Genomic DNA, 22,465 nt, shown 5'->3' with positions numbered 1-22,465 from the left:
ATCATACATCAGGTCCTATTTTATGCCTGAAATTTTTTTTTAGCTCAACATAATACTTATTAATGGAATGGAATCTTACTGTATGTAAATGATTTTAACTGGTTTAGCAATAACAGTTTGAGTATTCTCCCATATAATTAAACATTCTTCATTATTATTTTTTAATGTTGGCATATTTTTCATCATGTGGTAGACATACTTAATTAAATCTTTAGTTTTGGACAATTAAGTGGTTCTGACATATTGCTAGGAAAAAAAAAGCCATTTGATAAATATTTTTGTGATTATGTTTTACACATCCAAGATTGTTCCTTTAAAATCCACTCCCCCCCCCAAAAAAAATTGTCATATGAAAGAAAAGGATGACTCTTTTTAAGATTATTGATAAGTATTTTTAAACTGTTTTCCAAAGATTAAACTAAATCAGTTTATATTATCCCCAGCAGTCTCTCTGGTCATATATTTTTTAACATTTGTCCAGAATTATTTTTAGCAATTTAATTTTAGTTATTATACATTTCCATGTGTAAAAATCTTGTCAAATTTATAAAAATTGAGAACAAGCTTAGGAAAAGCATTGCCATATTTGTATTATAAAATTTTGAGTCAATTGAAGACTGACTATAGTATCTAACATTTTAATGGCACCTTATCATTTTTAAAATACTTTTAACTTTATTGAATTTCTAAAATTATGTAAAATAAGCCAGTTAAGAATTCTTTCCCTTTTCAGAGGAAGAAATTGAAATTATCTTGGAAAAGCAAAATAAAACACTGATCGCAATAATTATCTTCAGCCAGGTATGTTTTCAGTCATTTTTCACGTATGAACTAATTCAGTTTCCAGCTACGCTTAAGTACATTTCTAGCTAATTCTAGCTTAAACAGCTATCCCACTAGTTAATGGCAGAGATGAACTCAGGCAATCTTTCTCCTGGATCTGGCTCTTAACAGCAACACTTTCCACTCACACATTCCATGGAGCACAAATCACAAGACACTTTTTCCAACGCGACTCAGAACGGTAAATGACTAAAATATGTATAGCATTTGGGATTGGACAAGATGCTTTTAGAGCTTCGGTCACTAGGACCGATCATTCTCTATTGAAGAGATAATCTATACCAATAAAGGGGGAATATGCTAATTAGACCAGGTGACTGGACATCTTCCGGATGCCCGACTTCCTTCCAGACAAAGCCATGGTGGTGGGGGCCAAGGCAGAGGCAGTTAGGGGCAATCAGGCTGGCAGGGCAGCGGTTAGGTGTTCAGGCCCGCAGGCAGGCAAGCAGTTAGGAGCCAGCAGTCCTGGATTGCGAGAGGGATGTCCAACTGCGGTTAGGGGCGATCAGGCCAGCAGAGGAGGGCAGTTGGGGGCCATCAGGCCAGCAGAGCAGGGCAGTTGGACATCCCCCAAGGGGTTCCGGATTGGAGAGGGTGCAGGAGCCGGGCTGAGGGACCCCTGCCCCCCTGCATGAATTTTGTGCACCTAGCCTCTAGTGAGGTTATAAATAGGTCCCCACGAAATGACATTAGGTATCTCCTACTTTCTCTACACTTCTTTTTATTTAAATTTGTTTATTAGTTCTAACCATCTTTTAAAAAAATTTTTAAATTGATTTTTGAAAGAGGGAAACATCTGATGAGAGAGAAAGATTGATCAACTGCCTCCTGCATACCCTCTACTGGGGATCAAGCCTGCAATCCAGGCAAGTGCCCTGATCAGGAACTGAACCAGTGATCTCTCAGTGTAAGGGAAAATGTTCAATCAGCTCATTCACGCCGATCAGGCTCATGTTTCTTTAGTATGAGGGTGATAAACAATAAAGAATAAGAAAATAATAGAGACAGAACATTTTAAATGGCATAGATTCTTTTCAAGTCAATTATAATATTTACTGAGCATCTGCTTTTATACAGAAAAATGGATAAGGCCTTTTCAGAAACAGACATGTAAAAACAATTCAAAAAGTAAAAACCACATTATAAAGCTAAGGCATTACAGTAGATAACTTTTTGAGAAAATGTTCTAGCATTCTGTTTTTCTTATTTCTAGTATGACACAATTTTTAGTGTATTTTAAGGGAGCAAACACTTCTTAGAAGTAATTTTGTTTCCATTTTTATTTTAACATACATAAAAGCAGCTTGTGATTGCACTGAACACAAAAGACAAACAAACACTTTATTGCACTACCAACACCTCACATGAAGTCCTGCATGTGATAACATTGATTAGGAGAAACACAAATATATAATCAGATGTGGTATTATTCTAGGTTTGAACAATACAGAATTTTTTCTAATAGGGATTTGCCACATCAAATATTGCACACTTTTCAACACTTATCTGTTTTACAAATATTTCTCATGTTCTTTGGTTTTGTTTTTATCTTTATAAAACATGGTGTATAAAGTTCTAAAGGCAAAGAATTAAGTACCATTAAAAAAGACACTGAAGAAGCAAAAACAAACAAACAACATAAATACGGGGCCATCCCAGTCTTTTGGGAGAAAAAAGTGACAAAGTAGCCTGGCAAACTTCTCCAAAAAGAGAGAAATATTACAAAGCTTAGTTTCATAAGCATCTGTCCACCTATAAATGTTCTATGAGTTCAACAAATGTATTTAGACTAAATAACTGTGTTACCAGTTAACATTTCTTTTGTTTACATCCAGTTTTTAATACTGCCATCTAATTCCTTCTAATAGTGCAAATGTGTGAAGGACACTCATCGTTGGTAGTCATTCGGCAATAAATAATAACTCTAAACCTAGCTATTTTATTATTTTTGAATTTGAAAAAGTATAAAGTGCATTCAAAAGGTTTAAAGTCATTTTTTCTCAATCTTGGACGTAAATATCCATCAACCTGTGATGTTTTCAGGTCACGGCGAGGGTATTCTGCAATGCAGATAGTCCTGCAGCTCCCCTGCCTTTTGTTCCACAGTCTTGTTTGGAAGAAAGTTTCCAAAATCATACCAAGTTTCTTCACAAAGTCCTTACGGCAAACACCTGACCATAGAGCAGCATCCATCGACATGGGTTGCCTTGAGTTCCATGATGTGATAGTCTATAAGCAAATATGGCTCCTCACTGTTTGAAGGGTTTGCTACATATCCAATGTAAATTCCTTCCACATTCTGTGCTGCTGACCTCGGTGCTGTTCAGAAATGCACAGTTCTCTGACCCTGTGAGGCTGAACCTGCCAAACAATAAAGAAACGGAGAATTACTTTCAGTTCATCGTTTCCGTTCAGTTACATGGAACATAAAAACTTTGTGGTAGTAGTGGTCTCTGCATTACTTATTTATTTATTTATATATTTATTTATATATATATATATTTATTTATTTATTATTTATTTATCATAAACTAATCTAGAGAGAGAGGAGACAGGGATTGAGAGGAAGAGTAGGCGGAAGGAAGGTACAAAGCTAAGAGTAAAGTGTATCCATTTGGGCCTGCCAGCATGGCTCAGTGGTTGAGCATCGATCGATGAACCAGGAGGTCAAGGTTCAATTCCTGGTCAGGGCACATGCCTGAGTTGCAGGCTCGATCCCCAGTAGGGGGCGTGCACAAGGCAGCTGATCAGGGATTCTCTGTCATCATTGGTATTTTTATCTCTTTCTCACTCTCCCTTCCTCTCTGAAATCAATAAAAATATGTATTTAAAAAATAAAATAAATGATAATAAAATAAAGTCGGCATCTTTAATTCTGGGGCAAGTTTTCTTTCAGGTCCATAGAAGCTGCTAATTAAGCATGAAAATATTGTTCTTTATCCCCGTGGAGATGAGAACAGGGAAAGAGTAAGAGGGAATTGTTTTTCAAAAACTAGCTCATCAGTAAAATATTAATATGAGGTTGGAAATGTTAGATTTTATCATCACAATCATTTCTGGAATATTTCTGAGTCTTCTATTCACACTAATTTTATTCTTCTGAGACCAAATTACTAGAAGCATTTGTTGTATGAATTCCAAGTAGAGGAAAAGAGCAAAATGATCATATGACAGCTTTTCTTTAAAGATTTCCAAAGAGTATAAGCATACAAAAGAGAACAGTGGAAACAGGGAAAATGGTTTCCCTGAGCTACCAGCCTGGGAAAGATAAAGAAACATCTTGAAACTTACCCGTTGTTAAATTCTTTGCCATTTGACCATTTCCATGTCTGACCAGCATCATTTTTCAGCCCAATCCAGTGTTCAGCTCTACCCACATATCTTTTTAAAAAGATCTTGAAGAAATGACAAAGGGGGTGCTTGTTAAACAGCCGTTATGGGTAAGTAGATGTAATACATTCTCAAAATCAGTTTCTCAAAAGCTGCATCTGCGGTAAAGTAGCTGATCATTCATTAGCTCTGTATAGAATTGACTCATTCGGATTTCTAGCCTTTGAGGCCAGGCATCCAAACCAGGTTTACAAGACTAAATAGGACCCTCGTCTGACCTCATACTAAATGTTCCTACATGGACACAGATACAATGTCTTCTTCACTTATAAGGAAACAGAAGGACATCACAGATTAGCTCTATAAAAGAAAACAGCAATATTTTATGAAATTGTGTTTGAATATTATCTTACCATGTCCTTTTCAGAATCAATGACAGCAAGGGTAGCACCGTGTTTGAAGCAAGAGTTCTGGGCCAAGGTCCAATTCCTTGTTATATTGGAAATAAAGTAGCATTTCCTCTGGTATCCAATCCAATCGTCTGAGCATGAAGAAACATGGTTGTTTGATGGTTCCGAAAACATATATCGCGCTGGACAATTGTACTGGCCCACTATGGACAGGAAAGTTGTTTTAGTCACAAAATAAGTTAAGTACCCACAGCATGCAAACCTAGTTCTTGGGGTAGGTGATAAAGTGAAGGCTGAAAGGCAAAAAGGCAAATTCAGAGAAGCATGCGAAGGCAGGTCCTCACCTTATCAGATCTCCCATTGTGCCTAATCATCATGGACAGGGTATACTAGTAAGAGAGAAGAAGGTGGCTCTTTGGCCATAATGTCCGAAAATGGTAACAAAACAAAAACAAAAAAAGAAAAAAAAAGAAAAGAAAAATCTTAAAAACAGCCTTGGACTAGAAAGGGTAAAGTGCTTTATAAATTTCAAGAAGGGGTTTGAATCTGAATGCAGAGGTGGAGGGATTTAAACTTTCAGGAGACAAACACTCTATTGGAAGACGAAGGAGAGAATGATTTGCAGGGAAGTAATTCAGAACACAAGAAGATCTATGACTGGAAAAGTTTCATAAAATTATAAATATAATGTTTGTAAAAGACACAAATGTATCTTGGTATAGCGGTATACTTTGAATATCTTATGACAATTGACTCTGGGAGTTTCTAAATACAGTCATAAGTATTCATAGCTACAGTTTGGCTGTCTTTGAGTTGAAAGACAAAAGACTGACCAAATCTTGATTAATCTATGGCTTAGATATTATCTTTTTCTGTCAATATGAATGTGAAGCCCACATTTTTCCTAACTCACTGTTGATTTATGTAGAATCTAAATCAGCTCCTTTCATTCCATATTTAAACCCATAGTAATGTAATTTTCTTCCACAGTAATGCATAAATCATAGACGCTTTTCATACTTATAGAAAGGCCCCAGAGTTGTGGAGGCAAAGGAAGGATATAAAACTGGAACTCATAGACACAGACAACAGCATGGTGGTTATCAGAGGGAAGGGGGTTGGAGGGCAGTAAACGGTAAATGAGGCTAAATATATGGTGACGGAAGATGATCTGACTGTGGGCGGTGGGCACACATGCAATGTACAGATAATGTATCATGAAAATGTACACTTGAAACCTATATGATCTTATTAATCAATGTCACCCCAATACTTTTAATAAAAAAAGAAAATCTCTAGAAAACTCTAAATGGTATTATATTAATAGCCCAAGGAAAGTGAAATTGTATTAGTAATTTTTAGGAAATCCACCATGTATGATATATGGATGCTGCTAAATTGCTCAGAATTGCTGATTAATTGGACCAAGGAATCCCACTGATTTCAGCTGAGATTACAACAGATACAGCAAAGAGACTCGATGGATTCATGAAGTGCAGACCCACCTGATAAAGCGATGAGAGCTATGATCAAGATGGTGATAATGACCACATTCAGGACAGCACATGGGATAGGAACTTGAAGGGACCCTTCATGATGTGTGGCAAAGTGAAGGCTGGCAGCATTATCTGAAGAGAGAAGGTTGTTGTGAGTTCAGGCAGACTACAGAAGTAAGATGGGGACATTTGATATTTTCTTGCAGTATTTAATTTAAAAAGTAATGTATCTCCCTATCTTCTATAAAATTTATGCCAATTTCCCCCAAATTTTGAATGAATTTGGATAATTTTTGGAGGGGTTAGAAATGAAACAATATAGGCATAATGATGAGAACATAAAATATCTTCCCAATATATGTACTTAATAGCTATGAAAATTCTGTGTCACCATAGTTTTATTGCTTTACTCACAATAAGAACATTTATTAAACACCTGATTACCCTAGATGACATATTAAAAAAAATCGTAATCATAATCCCTTAACTTCTCTGTATTTACTATTTACTCTTTAAGAATAATGATGTAAATGAGGATAAATGGGGAATAGTATAATAAAAAATATTGAATTGATATATTAATATCTATAACTGGCATGACAGAGAATAAAAATAATTGATAATAATTTTTGGTAAAGTTCGTACAGATGTGAAACAATTGAAATTTTTATAAGTTTCATTTTACTGTTGGGAGAGTAAAATGAAAAAAAAAAACCCAAAACTTTAGAAAACTGTTTCTTACACAATTAAGCATACACCTACCATGTGATCCAGCAATTCTACTCCTATGTATTCTCTCAAAAGGAATGAAAATATGTCTCAAAAATGCTTTGTATAAAAATGTTCATAGCAGTTTTATTCTTAAGAGCTAAATTCTAGGAAATAACCTAAATACTCATCAACAGGAAAACTGAAAACAAATTATGCTACTATCCATAAAAGGACATATTAAAAAAAGAACAACTGATACATGCAACAAAATGGAAAAATTAACAAAAGTTGAGTGAAAAAATCCACCTACAGTTACATACTGCATATTTTATTTAATGTAACATTTAAGAATTGCTGAACTAAGCTGTGATGACAATTCAGAAAAGTGAAAGCTGTTATGTGTGTAGGAAAGGCAATCTGAGTAGAAAGGAATACAGGGGAACTTTTCAAATGTTGGAGTTGTAATTATACCTCATTAAACTGCACACTTATGATCTATGCATCCATTGTATGTAAACTATACCACAATTAAAATATGAGAATGAACAGTAAAATATTTGAATTTTCAAGATAATTTAAAATAATAGAAGAAATCTAACAGTATTAAAGACCAAACATTGGGAAGAAGTTATTTTTTCCCATTTATCCTTTGTTTAATGCTAAAACAAAGTAAAATTTTGATTTCACCAATAAAAATATTTCTGTAGAAGGATTTAGAATATAAGTATGATGTCAATGATGATTCTTAGTTACACAGACACACACACCAAAGAAAATCTAGAAGGATATCTGTTTCAAAATGTAAATAAATTAATTGAGAAAGGAGACAACGGGATCCTGTGGCTCAGAGTTTGAATTTGATTTTTGCTAGGAAGAGCTGTCATTTTTAAAAACTTTGGCCTCACAAGAAATACATAGTCCCCTGTTATGTTCTGAGAAACTGAAATATAAAATTGCTATGAGAATGATATTAAAATTTACCATAAAAACAGTCTCAAAATGAGAAAATACCACGTTTTTGAATTTAGATGACTTGTATAATTAAGAGCACATATCTTGAAATGCACCTATTTTTCCTTAAAACATTTCTCTAAAGTTAAAGTGGGCTAAGAGATGTTGCCTTCTTTACGAGGAATTTACCATGTACTGAATGTCAGCATCAGCTTCTGCTTCTGGGGTGGTTTTTCCCAGCGTAGATCTGCATTCAGATTTTTCAAGAGATGCCTTTACTTCTTTCCTATCTAGTTCTATTTCTTTCAGCTTCTCAAAGCCCATCTTCTTTTTTTTTCACCAGAATCCAGCTGTTACCAAAAGGATCCCAGGGTAGGTAGATAGCAAGTTCAGAGCTCTCTGTCTAGTTTCACTTCTCATCATGCTTCTTAGCCTCCATGCAGCAGCACAACTCTTGTTCCTGCGCCAGTACTAACTCAGCCAGATAGCTCAGGGCTCCAAAGTCTACTCCAGTATATTGGCTTAGCCAGTGGGCAAACTGTGCGGATGATTTTCAGATTGTACTTTACATCCATTAGTGAGGGCTGTTGTTGCTCAGTTTGGTTCATCACCTAGGTGACAAAACACTGCCCCCAAGAGTGTACTTCCGCTCTGATTACAGTCCTGCCCATTAATGGAGAAATTGAAAATAAATCCACCGTTACATATTGAGTCACCTAAGGGTTATGCCCAGTGTTTTTTCATACTAATGTAGTATGTATAAGGCAGCATCAACTAAACATTCAACAGAAAATGGGGATGATCTCAGGAAAAGTTAAGAATTCCTGAATTAGGACCTTTTTACAACTATGCCTTCTATTTATTGAGTAGTTTAATTATTACAATTTTTTTCTTTTTGGTAGTTCAACTAGTCCATAAAGTTATGGTTATGTGGTTACCAGAAATTTTGTATAGTTTGCACTTGCTACCCATAGTTGATTTTGTGTTCCAAAGTGAAAGATGGGTTTATGGGAGGTAATCAAAGCTTTTCTAATGCAAAATAGTTTAGTGGACGCACACACTCTTAAAAACAATCCTTTCTCTTGATTATTTCAGCTCTGCTATCCACAACGCATTCCTTAATTACTGCTGACAAAAAAACCTGTATTTCTTACATATTAGGTTTTGGGGTACCTCAATAATTCAAAAAGGAAGAGGTATAAATGAAAAAAAAAACACCAAAAGAAAGCCACATAGAAATAAGTTATAGAAAAACAATGGGAAAATTCTGGTATAATAAATAGAATAGGTCTCTGGAAAGAATAGACAAATAGAAGAGAGGAAATAGTATACAGCTACGATAATCATATTTTGATGAAAAAAGAAAGAAAAATGTGTGATTCATTTGGAATTTGGAGCCAGTGACTGGATGCGTGAAACTGAAGGATGAAATGTAGAAAAAGAGTCCCATAAAGATTATAGAAGCAGAAGATGGCATTTTCAAGAATTATTTCATGAATGAATTACTGTTAGACACTGTAAGTGTACAGATGCCTATATGGCTATTCTCTCAAAGACTGGAAACCTTTATTTTCAGCAACTAGAAGATGCTGCATTAGAACGCAAGATGAGGTACACAGAAAGCACACAAAGACACAAAGTGCAGGCAGTCAAGAGCATAATTGCTTATGTGCTACACAGAATTTTTATAAAGAAAGTCAGTGCTTCCTGGAATATGTGCAGATGGATATGGAAACATGATAGAGAGTGCACTGGGCTAGAGCAGGCAGTTTTATAATTTCATCTAAAAAAATGAGATAATATAAATTGAAACAAAGAAACACGTCTTTGAAAATCTTCTCAAATTCACCTTTGTGTTTCCTCTCATCTCAGAAATCCTGTCTTTTCATAGATAAAGAAATACTTACTTCTTCCCATTTTTCTCTTTTATCTGGACTGAAATAGAATGTAATCAAGTTCTTCAAATGACAAAAGCTCATTTTCTTCCCTAAGTCCTGTTAAGGGGAGGGGGGAGGGGACACACAAAAGTAGCTTTACAGTTGTTGTTTTTTTTGGAAAAATAATACAGTAATTAATCAAGTAATAATATCAGAATAAGCTCTGTGTTTCATGTACTTACAACTGTAAACCTACCTTTGGCCCTCCCGGTATATATCAGCTGTATAGATAGTTATAACCAGTACATGAAAACAAGATCTGACTTACTTTGTCGTCCTCTCTCCAAGGAGCTGTTCTCTGTTAGGGAACAATCTTCAGAGTTCATCTTTATTCCAGTCAACACCCTCTGGTTAATCTCAGGTCAAGCCAATCTACAGCGAATGCCTTTGCTGGAGCTCTAGCTCAGTCTCTGAGAGAGCTCATCATTTATAGTCACATATCTGTCTCCGCCCCCTTCCTCTTGACTTCTAATCACTCCACCACTCCAGTTCCCTTTAATTTATGCCCCAGTGGCCCAGACAATTTACAATGTGTTGTTGTGGTGAACTATGGGTTTTCCCTACTGTCTGAAATGTGCTTTCTCACAACTGTAGGTGTAGCATGAAAAGACACGTGGGATTTCCCAGAACCTGTGACATCCTTCCTTAAATTTATAGAAAACAAAAGTAGTTTGGGAAACGGTGTATCTAAATAAAAAACTCAAAGTTCGAGATTCCTATTTTTGAGATGGAAATAATAAATAAGAGTAATATTTCTCTGGAATTCCATTCATTCATTCATTTAACTAATATTTATTGGACATCCACTAGGAACCTGACACTGTTTCGAGCTAGAGGATTTATTGTTTAAGAATTTAAAGATCTCCATCCTCCTGCATCTCTCTTCAGTGTGGGAGAGTTTCTTAGGAAGCTATAAGTCGGCTTTCAAAATTCTGTCATTCATTTCTTTCCTGGGGACTAGCTTTCTTTTTCTTTTCTTTTTTTTTTTTAAAGGTATCATTTAGTAAGTAGTGCTTTAATGCAGGAAATAGAAACTCTGTGGTCTGGAACTTCCTTTCTATGTTCTAAAATTGTTTATCTTGAATTATCTGTTTCATTTATCTCCTGTTAATGTTTTTTTAAATCAAATTTTACTGTCATTTAAACCACTCCGGTTTTCCCTCAGCAGCATCTTATCCTCTTATTTTTCCCTATGTTCTAGATTGTTTTTTCATATATCTGAGGTTTAAGACATTTTAAGTATAATTACTATAAAAATATATTGCCATAGTATGAGTATCATACAGATAACCTATTAAAATCAACATAAAACAAACGCAAAATGTCCATGTATGGTGACTTAAGGAGGGGATCAAAATACCGTTCTGGTTAACAATGGTGCCTAGAATTGTATCATTAATATCACCTCTTCAGAGTAGAGACATTCTGTTTGTACAATCAGGCCTTTGAGAAAATGTTTTGCTTAGGTGGGTTGGAAACTATCATCTACTGTAGGTTGGTTAGGCCATCATATTTATCTGTTTACCTAAGACATGAAGAGGTACATATTGGTCCTAAAGTCTCTCTTTGTTTTCATTCTGTTTTTCAGTCAATTTCCTAGTATGTTTTCCAAATAGCAGCTCAAGGGTTTGTTTGGTAATTACTAGTAAATGATATAATTTTGGTGAGTTGTTCAACTCTTCTCCTCTTTCCACCCTCAATGGCTTTTTATCAGCCTTACCATAAAATTCAACCTTCTTATATTTAAGTAGGTCCATGATCTGGTCCCTGGCTACCTCTCCACTATTTTTTCCTATTAGCCACTGCTTTCTCTCACAGGAACCTCTTTGCTGTTCCACAAAAATGTCAAACATACTTCCACTATAAGGTCTTTGCCCTTTGTCTAAATGGGTCTTCCTCCACCTACTTGCATGGCCTGCTCTCCCTTTAATTCAGTTCCCTCTCTGTTAAAATTTCCTCAGCCCAGAGAGGTCTTCATTTGCCTTTCATATGTAGTAAAATAAAAATGTCACACTCTAATCTTCCATAAACCTTTATCTTTCTCTATATCATTTGTCAATATCTGATATTATATTATCCTATATCCTATATAATAAAAGCCCAGAGACTGAAATGATGGAATGACCAGAATGACCAGAGACCAGGACACCATGGCCCCTTGCCCCGGCTGGCCCCTCCCCATCCCCACCAGGGAGTGGTTAGGGGTGAACAGGCAGTCAGGCGAGTGGTTAGGGGTGATCAGGCAGGCAGGTGAGTGGTTAGGAGCCAACAGTCCCAGATTGTTAGAGGGATGTCTGACTGCCTGTTTAGGCCCAATCCACAGGGATTGGGCCTAAACAGGCAGTCAGACATCCCCCAAAAGTCCTGGCTTGAGAGAGGGGGCAGGCCAGGCTGAGGGCTCCACCCCACCCCCATGCATGAATTTTGTGCACCGGGCCTCTAGTATTGTTTATAATCTACTTTCCTTACTAGATTGTAAGCTACTTGTGGCAAAACTTTTCCTATCTTGTCCCTTCTGCCTTTAATACCTGACATAGTACCTGGAACCTAGTGTGTATGCTCAGTATATACTTGTTGAAAAAGTGAATAAATAAGTCAATAAATGTGAATTTAAAGAAGAATATGTATAAAAACATATGACTTGAAAAATGCTGAGTGTTACCCTGGGAGACTTGTGGGACTGTAGGGTTAAGAAATATGTAATTTTAGGCTGCCATTAGATAGCAAGCACACATTTGAATACTGTTGATGAATGTTAGAGGTGTTAAATTTGGTACTTAAGGGAATAGCTAATGCATTTGCTAATTTCTTTGGGTAAAAACAACTTAGATCTTTTATTTATTTATTTATTTATTTATTTATTTATTTATTTATTTATTTTTAATATATCTTTATTGTTGAAGGTATTACAGATGTCCCCTTTTGGGCCCTGATTGAGCCCCTCTAGCCTGCTCCTGTCTCCTCCCCAGGTCTTCCCTGCACTATTATCTGTCCACGGGATATGAATATATGCATGTAAGTTCTTTAGTTAATATCTTCCTGACCCTCCCCCCCTCTCTCTAAAATATGCCAGTCTATTGCATGCTTCAATGTCTCTGGATTTATTTTGCTCACCACTTTATTTTGTTCATTAGATTCCACGTATAAGTGAAATTATGTAATACTTGTCTTTCTCTTACTGGCTTATTTCGCTTAATGTAATACCCTCCAGATATTTTAAATGTGTATCTAACACTAGCTATACATAGCATGTGGCTGTGATGATGCATGAGAAAATATTAGTCCTATAAATCTGCAACATGATTTGATCTCCTCCAAGTCTGGGGTATAGAAAAGGAAAACATCCTTACACACACAATAATCCTTACCATAAGTGTTTTCCTCATGCAAAGCAGGACTTTTCAACAGCTGATTAGACTAATATAAAAATCATGGTCCAGTTACACCACTTACTAATGTACCTTTTCTTCTCTAGCAATTCTCATAGAAGTGTGAAAATATAATTTTCTTAGCTGGACACCAACTATCTTTGAAGTTTGAATATTCTAGAATAGTTAGGCTGGTTACCATAATGAAAATAGTGTATGTTTTATAGATAGATAACCATTTCCCACAATTTTTCCTTTACACCCTATAAGCCACAATATGTTGACCTTCAGTCTATTCATTGCAAAAGCTAAATTTATTTTTACTTTACAGGGTATATTCTCGCTTTTGTTCTCTCTGCCCTCAGATTTTTTTTCAGAGCAAACTCTTTCTTCTCATTAATGCTTACCCCACTTGTCCCTCCTCACCAGACCATCCCTGACCAACTTTACAAATTAATTTCCATTAGTTACAATTTATTACCTCACCCTCTTCTTTTATTTTAAAGAACATTTCCAATGATAATATATTCTATAAACAAAGAGAGTGAGGTAATAAACTATGATGTATGAGAAGTAAAAATCATCACCATCATCATCATCATTATTTATTCCCTAACTAGAAAGTAAAAAGAACATTAAGAGCAGAAACATTTCTGTCTTACTTAACAACAAATTTCTAATGTAATAGGGCCTAGAACATAGTAGTTCAACAAGTGTTTATTGGGTAAATTCATGAAAGAATGTATGTGAATTTCAACCAAAGCATTTGTTCACTGTGCACCTCTTGGAAACTTACACAGCTCCAGTGATTTTGGCTTTATCTATAAAATAAAAATATTACCATCCAGTCTGGCTAGTGTGGATCAGTGGTTGAGCATCAACCTATGAACCAGGAGGACATGGTTCGATTCCCCGTCGGGACATGTTGCGGGCTCAATTACCAGTGTGGGGAGTGCAGGAGGCAGCTGATCAATGATTCTCTCTCACCATTGATGTTGCTACCTCTCTCTTCCTCTCTGAAAAAAATGTATATTTTTTAAAAATATTAGCATCCAACTTATAAGTTTTTCTGTGAAAAAACACACATTATAAATTAGAAAATTAGTTTTCTACCACAGTGTTTGGTATATAATATACATTTAATGATATATAAATGAATAACACTTTAATAGAAGTCATGAAAAGGGAAAGTTCCTCATTGGATGTAAGGTACCAAGAAATAAAACTGAGAAGTTATAGCATAATTGCTGATGTAATGCAACTTAGCTCTTGTCTGTCTAGAATACAGACAGACAGGAAGCTGTGATGTCCTACAGTCACCTCTAACAGCTTTCATGACACTTAGGTACTTGCTTATGTGCTCAAACAGTCTTTCTTCTTCACCCCCAATCAGGTGGAAAAATATTATATATGTATATATATATATATACATACGTATGTATATATGTGTGTGTTTATATTTATAAACCTATACATATATTATTTATGTTATGTATGATATATATGCCATTGGGCACAGAAAAATGATAACTAGTGATCTTATTGTGTTTTTTTTAAAATGTATTTTTATTATTGATTTCAGAGAGGAAGGGAGAGGGAGAGAGAGATAGAAACATCAATGACGAGAAAGAATCACTGATCGACTGCCTCCTGGTAGGGCCTCTGGGGATTAAGCACCCAAACCGGGCATGTGCCCTGACTGGGAATTGAACCCTGTCCCCCTGATTCATAGGTGGACGCTCAACCACTGACCCACGCTGGCCAGGCTACCTAATGATCTTATCGTAAGAAAACAAATATCCTTACACATTATCACACTGAGTACAATCTGTTACCTTTGTTCTTAATCATTTCTGTGTCTTCGGGAGCAGCCACTGTCTTTTGTTGAAATCAGCACGTGCGCAGGTGGGAGTAGGCAGTCATTGCAAAGGTAAAATCCAGCCAAGGTACTAAACACATGTGATCAGTAGCCCTTCAAGGTATGCGTTAGCCCTCACACTATTTACATCCTCTATAATAGTCTAAACTTTATTGTAAAAGAATAAGTTGTTTATTACTTCTCCCTGCCTTCCTACAGCAATTTTTTAAGTGTAAGAACTCTTCCTTAGATTCGAGAAAGCAATCAACTTCAATTCCTGTAAAGAAGTGAACACTGGATAGGGGTTGCCCAGCACAGCTCTTGTTGACACCTGCTCCCCTGACGTAATCAGTAAAAGCATGTCATTTCTCATTTCGCTTGCAACAGTGTCTTCCTGTGTACAATCACTTATTTACTCAGATCACCCATCGTTATTTGTCAAATGAAAGGAAGTTATCCGTACATGTGAAATTACAGCAAGTAGGACAGAAGAAGGTATAGGGGGTCAGGATGCGGCGTGGGAGAACTTTGGGGGTCAGAAGGTTTTTCAGTTGTTCCTTATTCATCTAAATACGGAAGCAAACTTCCTGTGTGGTCGGCTCTGAAGGATTCAATTCTCCAAAGCAAAGAACCACATAATGAAAACTGGCGAAATAAAACTAGTGCAAATAAACTCTTTTCAATCTCCTTATAAAACACATGACAAGAATATGTCACTATCAGAGATACTTTATGTCTTATTTCATAAATGATATATCAAAAATTTAAGGATATCCACCAGGCAGAGATTATCATGGACATTTTATAGTTCTGTTGAGGAAACTGAGGCTTAGGAAAATTAGTGCCTGGGCAAAGTTGGAAGAAGCCACTCAGGACCCCAGAACTCAATGGAGCTCTCCTGATGACCTTATATGAAGAATCCGGGGGAAGTTCCCAGGAAGGAAATGAAGTAATGTGAGCTAAATGCAAAGCGATGCGGAGAAGACAGGATATACAGTCCTTATCAGGCAGCAGCTCAGCAGAAGGCTTTTAGTGACACCTGTTCACAGGGACCGCAAACTTCCGACCTAAGACAGTTTCCGAAGGCAACCTGTTCATCTTTTTTTTTTTTTCTTTTTTCAATTTCCTTTCTGTTTCAATGAGTGATCTGGGTTTCTGAGTGGCTTTTAATCTTCTTGGGAACCAAAACTTCAATTTATATTGTTTTATCTTCTATTAAATTGATACAAAGTATGCAAATGGGTAAAAATTAGTTTTAAACCACAGATGTGTTCATGCCGTCCAGTGGTTCCCGTGAAAGGCCAATCAAGGTAGCCATGAGTAAGTGGGGGGATTTCCAACCTTCTCTCCTCTTTGAACTGGTTCTTTGAACTTTCTAATTTTCCTCTTTGGTGGATTTTCCTTAAAAAACAACAGAAATAAGTTGGTTTGGAAAGTATGAGCTAGTACACTTCTCCTGTCGGACTTGAGATAGCGTCCACATCTAAAAGATCTGACAATTTTTGAAAGTAAAAGGTACAAAAGAACTATGTCAAATATGCGATACAATGCTTAACACACCATAGGACTTTACATAAATTAATTCTAGGCTTCTTACGTGTATAAAATATTTGGGAGGATTCTTTCCAAACACAATGGTGTGGAAATGGCAAATGTAACGCACAGAGATTTTAGGTAGGCCAGGGCCCACGCCAGTAAGTGAGTTAAAATGTGTACATTTGTATTTGAATCTTGAGAGATGTACAATGAACTTGAAAGAACTGTTTATCCCACCTCCTATAGGTTTATTAGTACCTACTTACATAAAAAGCCTCCAAGTAAAATATATTCGAGGATTGTTATTCTTCTTCTTTCCAAGCAACTTCAGGTTTAAATGTATTAAAATATTTCTGATGGATCAGATTGGCCTTTTCTGAGGCAAGATGCTAGGAGCCCATAAAAAGGAATTCTTCAGAAAGCAGGAGAGGTCAAGCAGTCATTAAAATTCATAATAGTGTATTATGAATAATTTTAAGCTAGCATACTTGACAATATAAGTAAAATGAACACATTTTTAACTAAAATGAACAATTCCCAGAAAAAAATCTCTTCCAAAAATAAATTTTAAAAATATTGACTAGTTCTGTAACTGTTAAAGAAATTGAATCCATAATTAAATACATCCTCTTGGAGAAAAAAGAAAACATGGAAAATAAAACCATGCCCAGATCATTTTATGTTCGAATGTACCAAACATTTAAGGAACAAGTAAAAAGTTACAAATTCTTCCAGAGAATATAAAGAAATCAGGTCAGAAAAACACTGCAACCAAAACCTGACCAGCCAATCTGACTCATGAACATAGACGGACAATTTCTAAAAGTAAGTTTAGAAACTGAACTCAGCAATATGTAAAAAAATAATATACCACACAATATTGGGTTTACTCTAGGAATATAATATTGTTTTTTTGAATCAAAATCCAATCAATCCAATTGAGAAGTGGGCAGAGGACCTGAGCAGACACTTCTCCCAAAAAGACATACCAGTTGGCCAACAGATATATGAAATTATACTCAACTTCACTAGCTACCAAAGAAATATAAATCCAAACTACAATGAAATACCACAAGTAACAATAAGTGTTGGAGAGGTTGTGAAGAAAAAGGAACCCTCGTTCACTGCTGGTGGGAAAGTAAACTGATACAACTACTATGAAAAACAATATGGGGTTCCTAAAAAAGTTAAGAATAGAGATATCATATGACCTAGCAACCCCTCTTTTGGTATCTATCAAAAAAATTTGAATACATTTATTTGTAAAGTTATGTGTGTCCCTATGTTCATTGTAGCATTATTCATGGTGGCCAAGACATGGAAACAACCAAAGTGTCCTTTGATAGATGATTGGATAAAAAAGATGTGGTACATATATACAAAGGAATATTACTCAGCCATAAGAAAAGATGAAATACTGCTACTTGCAACGACACGGATAGATCTTGAGAATATCATGCTAAGCAAAATGTCAGACAGAAAAAGTTAACCATAGAATTTCACTCATATGTGGAATATAGAACAAATAAGACAGACAGACAGACAAACAAATAAAAACTCATAAACACAAATAACAGTATAGTAATTGCTATAGGGGAAATAAAAAGTAAAGGGGGTAAAATATATGGTGATGGAAGATGATATGACTTTGGGTGACAAACACACAATGCAATATACAGATGATGTATTATAGAATTATACACTTGAAACCTAAATAATTTTATTAACCAATCTTAGATAATAAAGAGGTAATATGCAAATTAACCCTCAGGCCCTCACAAGATGGTTGTCTACGACCAGGCCAGCAGGGGGTTTAGTGAGGAATGACTAAAAGACTGAACAGCAGGTTGTGTGGGGCAACCAGGCTGGCAGAGGGACTGTGAGAGGTGACCAGGCTGGGGGGGGGGGCAGGTAGGGGTGACTAGGCTGGCAGGGGGGCAGTTAGGGGCAACCAGGCCAGCAGGGGGGTAGTTGGGTGCAACCAGGCTGGCAGGAGGGAGCAGTTAGGGGCAACCAGGCCAGCAGGGGAGGCAGTAAGAGGCAACCAGGCTGGCAGCGGGGGGCAGTGAGGGGTGACTAGGCCAGCAGGGGGGCAATTGGGCGTGACCAGGCTGGCAGGGGAGACAATTAGGGGCTACCAGACAAGCAGACAGGTGAGCGATTAGGAGCCAGCAGTCCAGGATTGTGAGAGGGATGTCAGACTGCCGGTTTAGGCCCGAGCCCTGGGATCATGGCTAAACCGGCAGTCTGACATCCCCCAAGGAGTCCTGGATTGGATTGGAGAGGGTGCAGGCTGGGCTGAGGGGATCCTCCCACCCCGTGCATGAATTTTGTGCACTGGGCCTCTAGTAAATATAATAAAAAAGCAATCAATACAATTTGTTACATTAACAGATTAAAGGGAAAAATTAAGTCAAAATATGTAAAACACTGTATTTGATAAATTTAAGCATACATTCATAATGAAAGCCTATCACATGCTAAGAATCATATGAACAATGTTAATTTATAGATTATAGAAGAAAGGTATCCATAAAATATATCATACTTAAGGACCAAATTGAGAATGTTTTTCTGTGAAATCAGAAATGAGATGGAATGTAGTATGCAATAAGGGTCAAAAAGAAATATAGTAAATGTGAAAAATAAACAGATAACGGTAGAAGAGTCACACATTTTTAATTTAGTTTTTTTTTAATGTTTTGAGGTAATTATACATTTCAATTACAAAAAATAAAGGATCCCTTTAAATGTTAACCATTTTGTTCCAATGGCAATGTTTTATAAAACTATGGGGCAATATCACAACTAGGATATTGACACTGATACTGTTAAGGTACAGAACAAACCCATTGCCACATGAATCTGTTGTCCTCTTAAAGGCAAATCCCTTTCCCTCCTGCATCTCCCTCAGCCCTGCCTGCCCTGGCCCCTGTCCTTAAGCCCTGGCAACCATTAATCTGTTCTTAATTCAGTTCAGTATCATTTTAAAGTTTTCATGACACTTTATTTGACCCATGGATGTGGGTCACATTTAGAAATGTGTTGGTGGAGCTTCAAGTATTTGGAGATTTTCATATGAAATATATATTCTCCATTAATATATACATGTCTTTTAAACTCGTTGGTTGTTGGTGTTGTTGAGTTTTCTATATTAGTGCTTACTTAATGTCTAGTTATTCTACCACTTGTTGAGAGAGGATGTTAACATTGTTTACTGTAGTTGTGGCTAGGCTTTCATCTCCCTTCATTTCTATAAATTTTGCTTCACATATTTTACAGCTCTGTTTTTGTATTTAAGATGGCTATGTCTTATTTTTATCATCATACAATTTCCTTCTGTCTCTAGTAATATTTTTGTTGTTTTTTTTTACTTATAAGTCTATTTCATTTAGTATTAATATAGCCACTCCTGTTCTCATTTCATTAAGGTTTTCATGATACATCTCTGTCTACATTTTTATTTTAAACCTGTGTATAACCTTATAACTAAAATTATTTTTTTCATAGAATATTTTGATCATGCTTGTCTTATACACTAATATGCCACTAATTAATCAAGAAATCAACCCACTGAACATGTTATTTACTTTATCATATCAATCTTTGTCTTTTAACTCTCATATTTAGGCCATTTACATTCAATGTAATTGTTTATATGTGTTAAGGCTTAATTTTGCCACATTATTTTTTAAATAGTTGTTTGTCCTGTGTTTTATGTTTCTTTGTTTTCTTTTTCCTGTGGACTATTTGAACATTTTCTTTAAAATTGCCTTTTGACTTATCTATAGTGTGTTTTTAAAAGTGTATGTATTTGTATTGCTTTTGTAAGGATTGCTCTAGATATTGCATTATATACACATAACAACACAGTCTATCTACTGTTTAATATTTTACCAGTTTGAGAGAAGAAACCTTTTCTATCTTTATATCTTTGTCCTCCCTTACTTAAATATAATATTAAAAACTATTTCTTTTATACATTTAGTACCACAGCAACTCTCAAATGATTTGAAAATTTCAAGAGAAGTGAAGTCAAATTAGGTAAGGGTTGTAAATATAAACTTTAAGGTAGATTTAGAAACCAAGGCTCTTTTTAAGATCAAGAATTATTTAAAAAACTATAATATTTTAAGTTGATAGTCTATAAACTGTAATTGCCAAAAGATCTATTATAAACACAATGGATTATTTAGAATAGAAGTGAACTCTGCTTACAAAGAGATTTTAATTATATGAACTCAAAATGTCTAATAATTTCTGCTATTGTATTAAGACAAATAAAACAAACACAAGTAAAAGAGGCAAAGCAAATGTAAATTTTGTCAGTGCTGGTGAAATATCTTTATTCTGGACTGTTTTTCAAGATTAAAGCTCTTCTGGAATGAAAACTCTATGACAAAGATGTATGGTACTTTGGGAAAGCTTAAGAGAAAGGCACATTTGCTTTTATAGGTAAAATAATTGTCCAGTGCTAATAGAACTAATATAACAGAAACCAACCTAAAAAAATTAGTCTTTATAGCTATTTTTCTTTTCTGTATAAACCCATGGTGGTTGGAAATTTATTATGGAAAATAGGACTATAGTGAAATTTGCCCTACCTATAAAGAACAATGCTTGTCTTATACACTAATATGCCACTAATTAATCAAGAAATCAACCCACTAAACAAGGCTCCAAGCACTGCAGAGGATGTACTGTAGAGTCACAGAGAAACTTTAACCTGGTATAGTCCTTGGAATTACCCTATCCTTTGAAATAACCTTTTTTTCCCCCCAGTCTTCCTGCTTCTAACTCTTCTTACTTGGGGATAATTCACAATCTAGTTATTAGAGTATTTCCTCTCACACATGAGCCAGAACCTGTTAGTAACTTCCATGTTTTAGCTTGCATGCAGCATATCTCTGAAAAAGCCTTTTCCAGATAATCTATCCAACTCCTCTGTAGAAGGGGCTGTCAAGGATAGAATAATTAAGTTCAAGTTATTTTAATTGTCCCTCAATATTATTAGCCTTAAAATGAAAATAATATGTGTACTTGTCATATAAGATAGGTGTAAAAGTTTAGTGAGTTCATACATGAAAAACACTTAAAATAGTGCATGGCTAAAAGTTGGTAATAAACAAATGTTAGCTATCATACCTGACTGGTGTTTCATAACCCAATTGCTGGCAAAAAATTGAAATCACCATTATTGTCAAGATCAATTAGGACTTATCAACTGAGTTCAAGAGTGGCACTTGAAACACCATGGCCACATGAAAGAGATTGAATGCCTGAATATGCTTTAATTTCTCTTAGGAAGAATTAAAACAGAGATTGCCTACTAGACAGGAAATCATAACAACCTGCAAACATTATTAAAAAAGATTAGCTATAAAGAAATCTTTGTTATTGATCTTTACTTCAAGTTCTGGAACTTTATGTTCCCAGCTTACATTTATCTTAGTCTCCTAACAGGAAATTTTAAAACCACATGAGTAACTTGAAGACATTTTTAAAGTGCTCTTGTCCAAACACAGATTTTCTATGATATAGAATTTAAAGGAGTGGGTGGGGCGTAGCAAGATCAGATAAAAAGAAAACAAAATAGAGCTAGTTCACATCAGTAGTAAAAGCTTAAAATGCAATGACTGTAACATACCATGTAACACAAGTGGTAGAGCACTAGGTTAGAAATCACAAATGGATGCAATTTAAAGATTGACTGCAATCATAAACTTAGAGAAGTTGGTGTATATCACTGAGTTGCACTCATTTGTTTATATGTAATGCTTTGTGTTAAACACTGAAATAGGTACTGGGCATACAGAACTGGACAAAACAACCATGATGTCTGTGCTTTTAAAGAGTGTGCAGTCTAACAAGTATGCCTGACAACTACTAATTTAATCTCCTCACTTTTTCTCTTGGTCATTCTAGCTAAAATTTTAATATTTTGTTGATTTTTTTTTTAAAAAAACCTCTTCTGGTATCACTGATTTTCTTTTTTTTAAAATTTTTATTGATTTATTTGGGAGAG

At 35.5% G+C, this 22,465-nt stretch overlaps 1 protein-coding gene across 3 annotated transcripts; it reads right to left on the bottom strand.

The window, feature by feature from the left end:
- Positions 1 to 1,874: 1,874 nt before the first annotated feature.
- CD69 (CD69 molecule) lies at positions 1,875 to 10,117 on the bottom strand. Of its 3 annotated transcripts, none has more exons than XM_036300837.1 (6): positions 9,947 to 10,069; positions 9,649 to 9,735; positions 6,089 to 6,211; positions 4,587 to 4,786; positions 4,135 to 4,238; positions 1,875 to 3,204 (listed from the first exon to the last, which is right to left on the bottom strand). In XM_036300837.1, exons 2-6 carry the CDS (start codon positions 9,656 to 9,658, stop codon positions 3,093 to 3,095), a joined length of 549 nt encoding a protein of 182 aa, XP_036156730.1. In that variant the 5' UTR covers positions 9,659 to 9,735; positions 9,947 to 10,069; the 3' UTR covers positions 1,875 to 3,092. The 3 variants fall into 3 exon arrangements, with proteins under 3 accessions (XP_036156730.1, XP_036156731.1, XP_036156729.1); XM_036300838.1 differs by having other exon boundaries at positions 9,649 to 9,676; XM_036300836.1 differs by lacking the exon at positions 9,649 to 9,735 and having other exon boundaries at positions 9,947 to 10,117.
- Between the last annotated feature and the right edge of the window lie 12,348 nt (positions 10,118 to 22,465).

The sequence above is a fragment of the Myotis myotis genome, unplaced genomic scaffold (assembly GCF_014108235.1).
Source record: "Myotis myotis isolate mMyoMyo1 unplaced genomic scaffold, mMyoMyo1.p scaffold_m19_p_3, whole genome shotgun sequence".
In the NCBI taxonomy this organism is placed as follows: domain Eukaryota; kingdom Metazoa; phylum Chordata; class Mammalia; order Chiroptera; family Vespertilionidae; genus Myotis; species Myotis myotis.
The sequence above is the reverse complement of the archived record's forward strand: the minus strand, read 5'-3'. Positions and strand labels throughout refer to the sequence as shown.

What these genes read in the sequence shown, in the direction of transcription:
- CD69 (XM_036300836.1), bottom strand. Translation starts at nt 10,004, where the DNA reads ATGAACTCTGAAGATTGTTCCCTAACAGAGAACAGCTCCTTGGAGAGA. An exon ending in AGCTCTCATCGCTTTATCAG is followed by an intron (nt 4,787 to 6,088) that starts GTGGGTCTGCAC and finishes TCCTGTCCATAG; the next exon opens with TGGGCCAGTACAATTGTCCA. An exon ending in GGCAAAGAATTTAACAACGG is followed by an intron (nt 3,205 to 4,134) that starts GTAAGTTTCAAG and finishes ATTGTTTGGCAG; the next exon opens with GTTCAGCCTCACAGGGTCAG.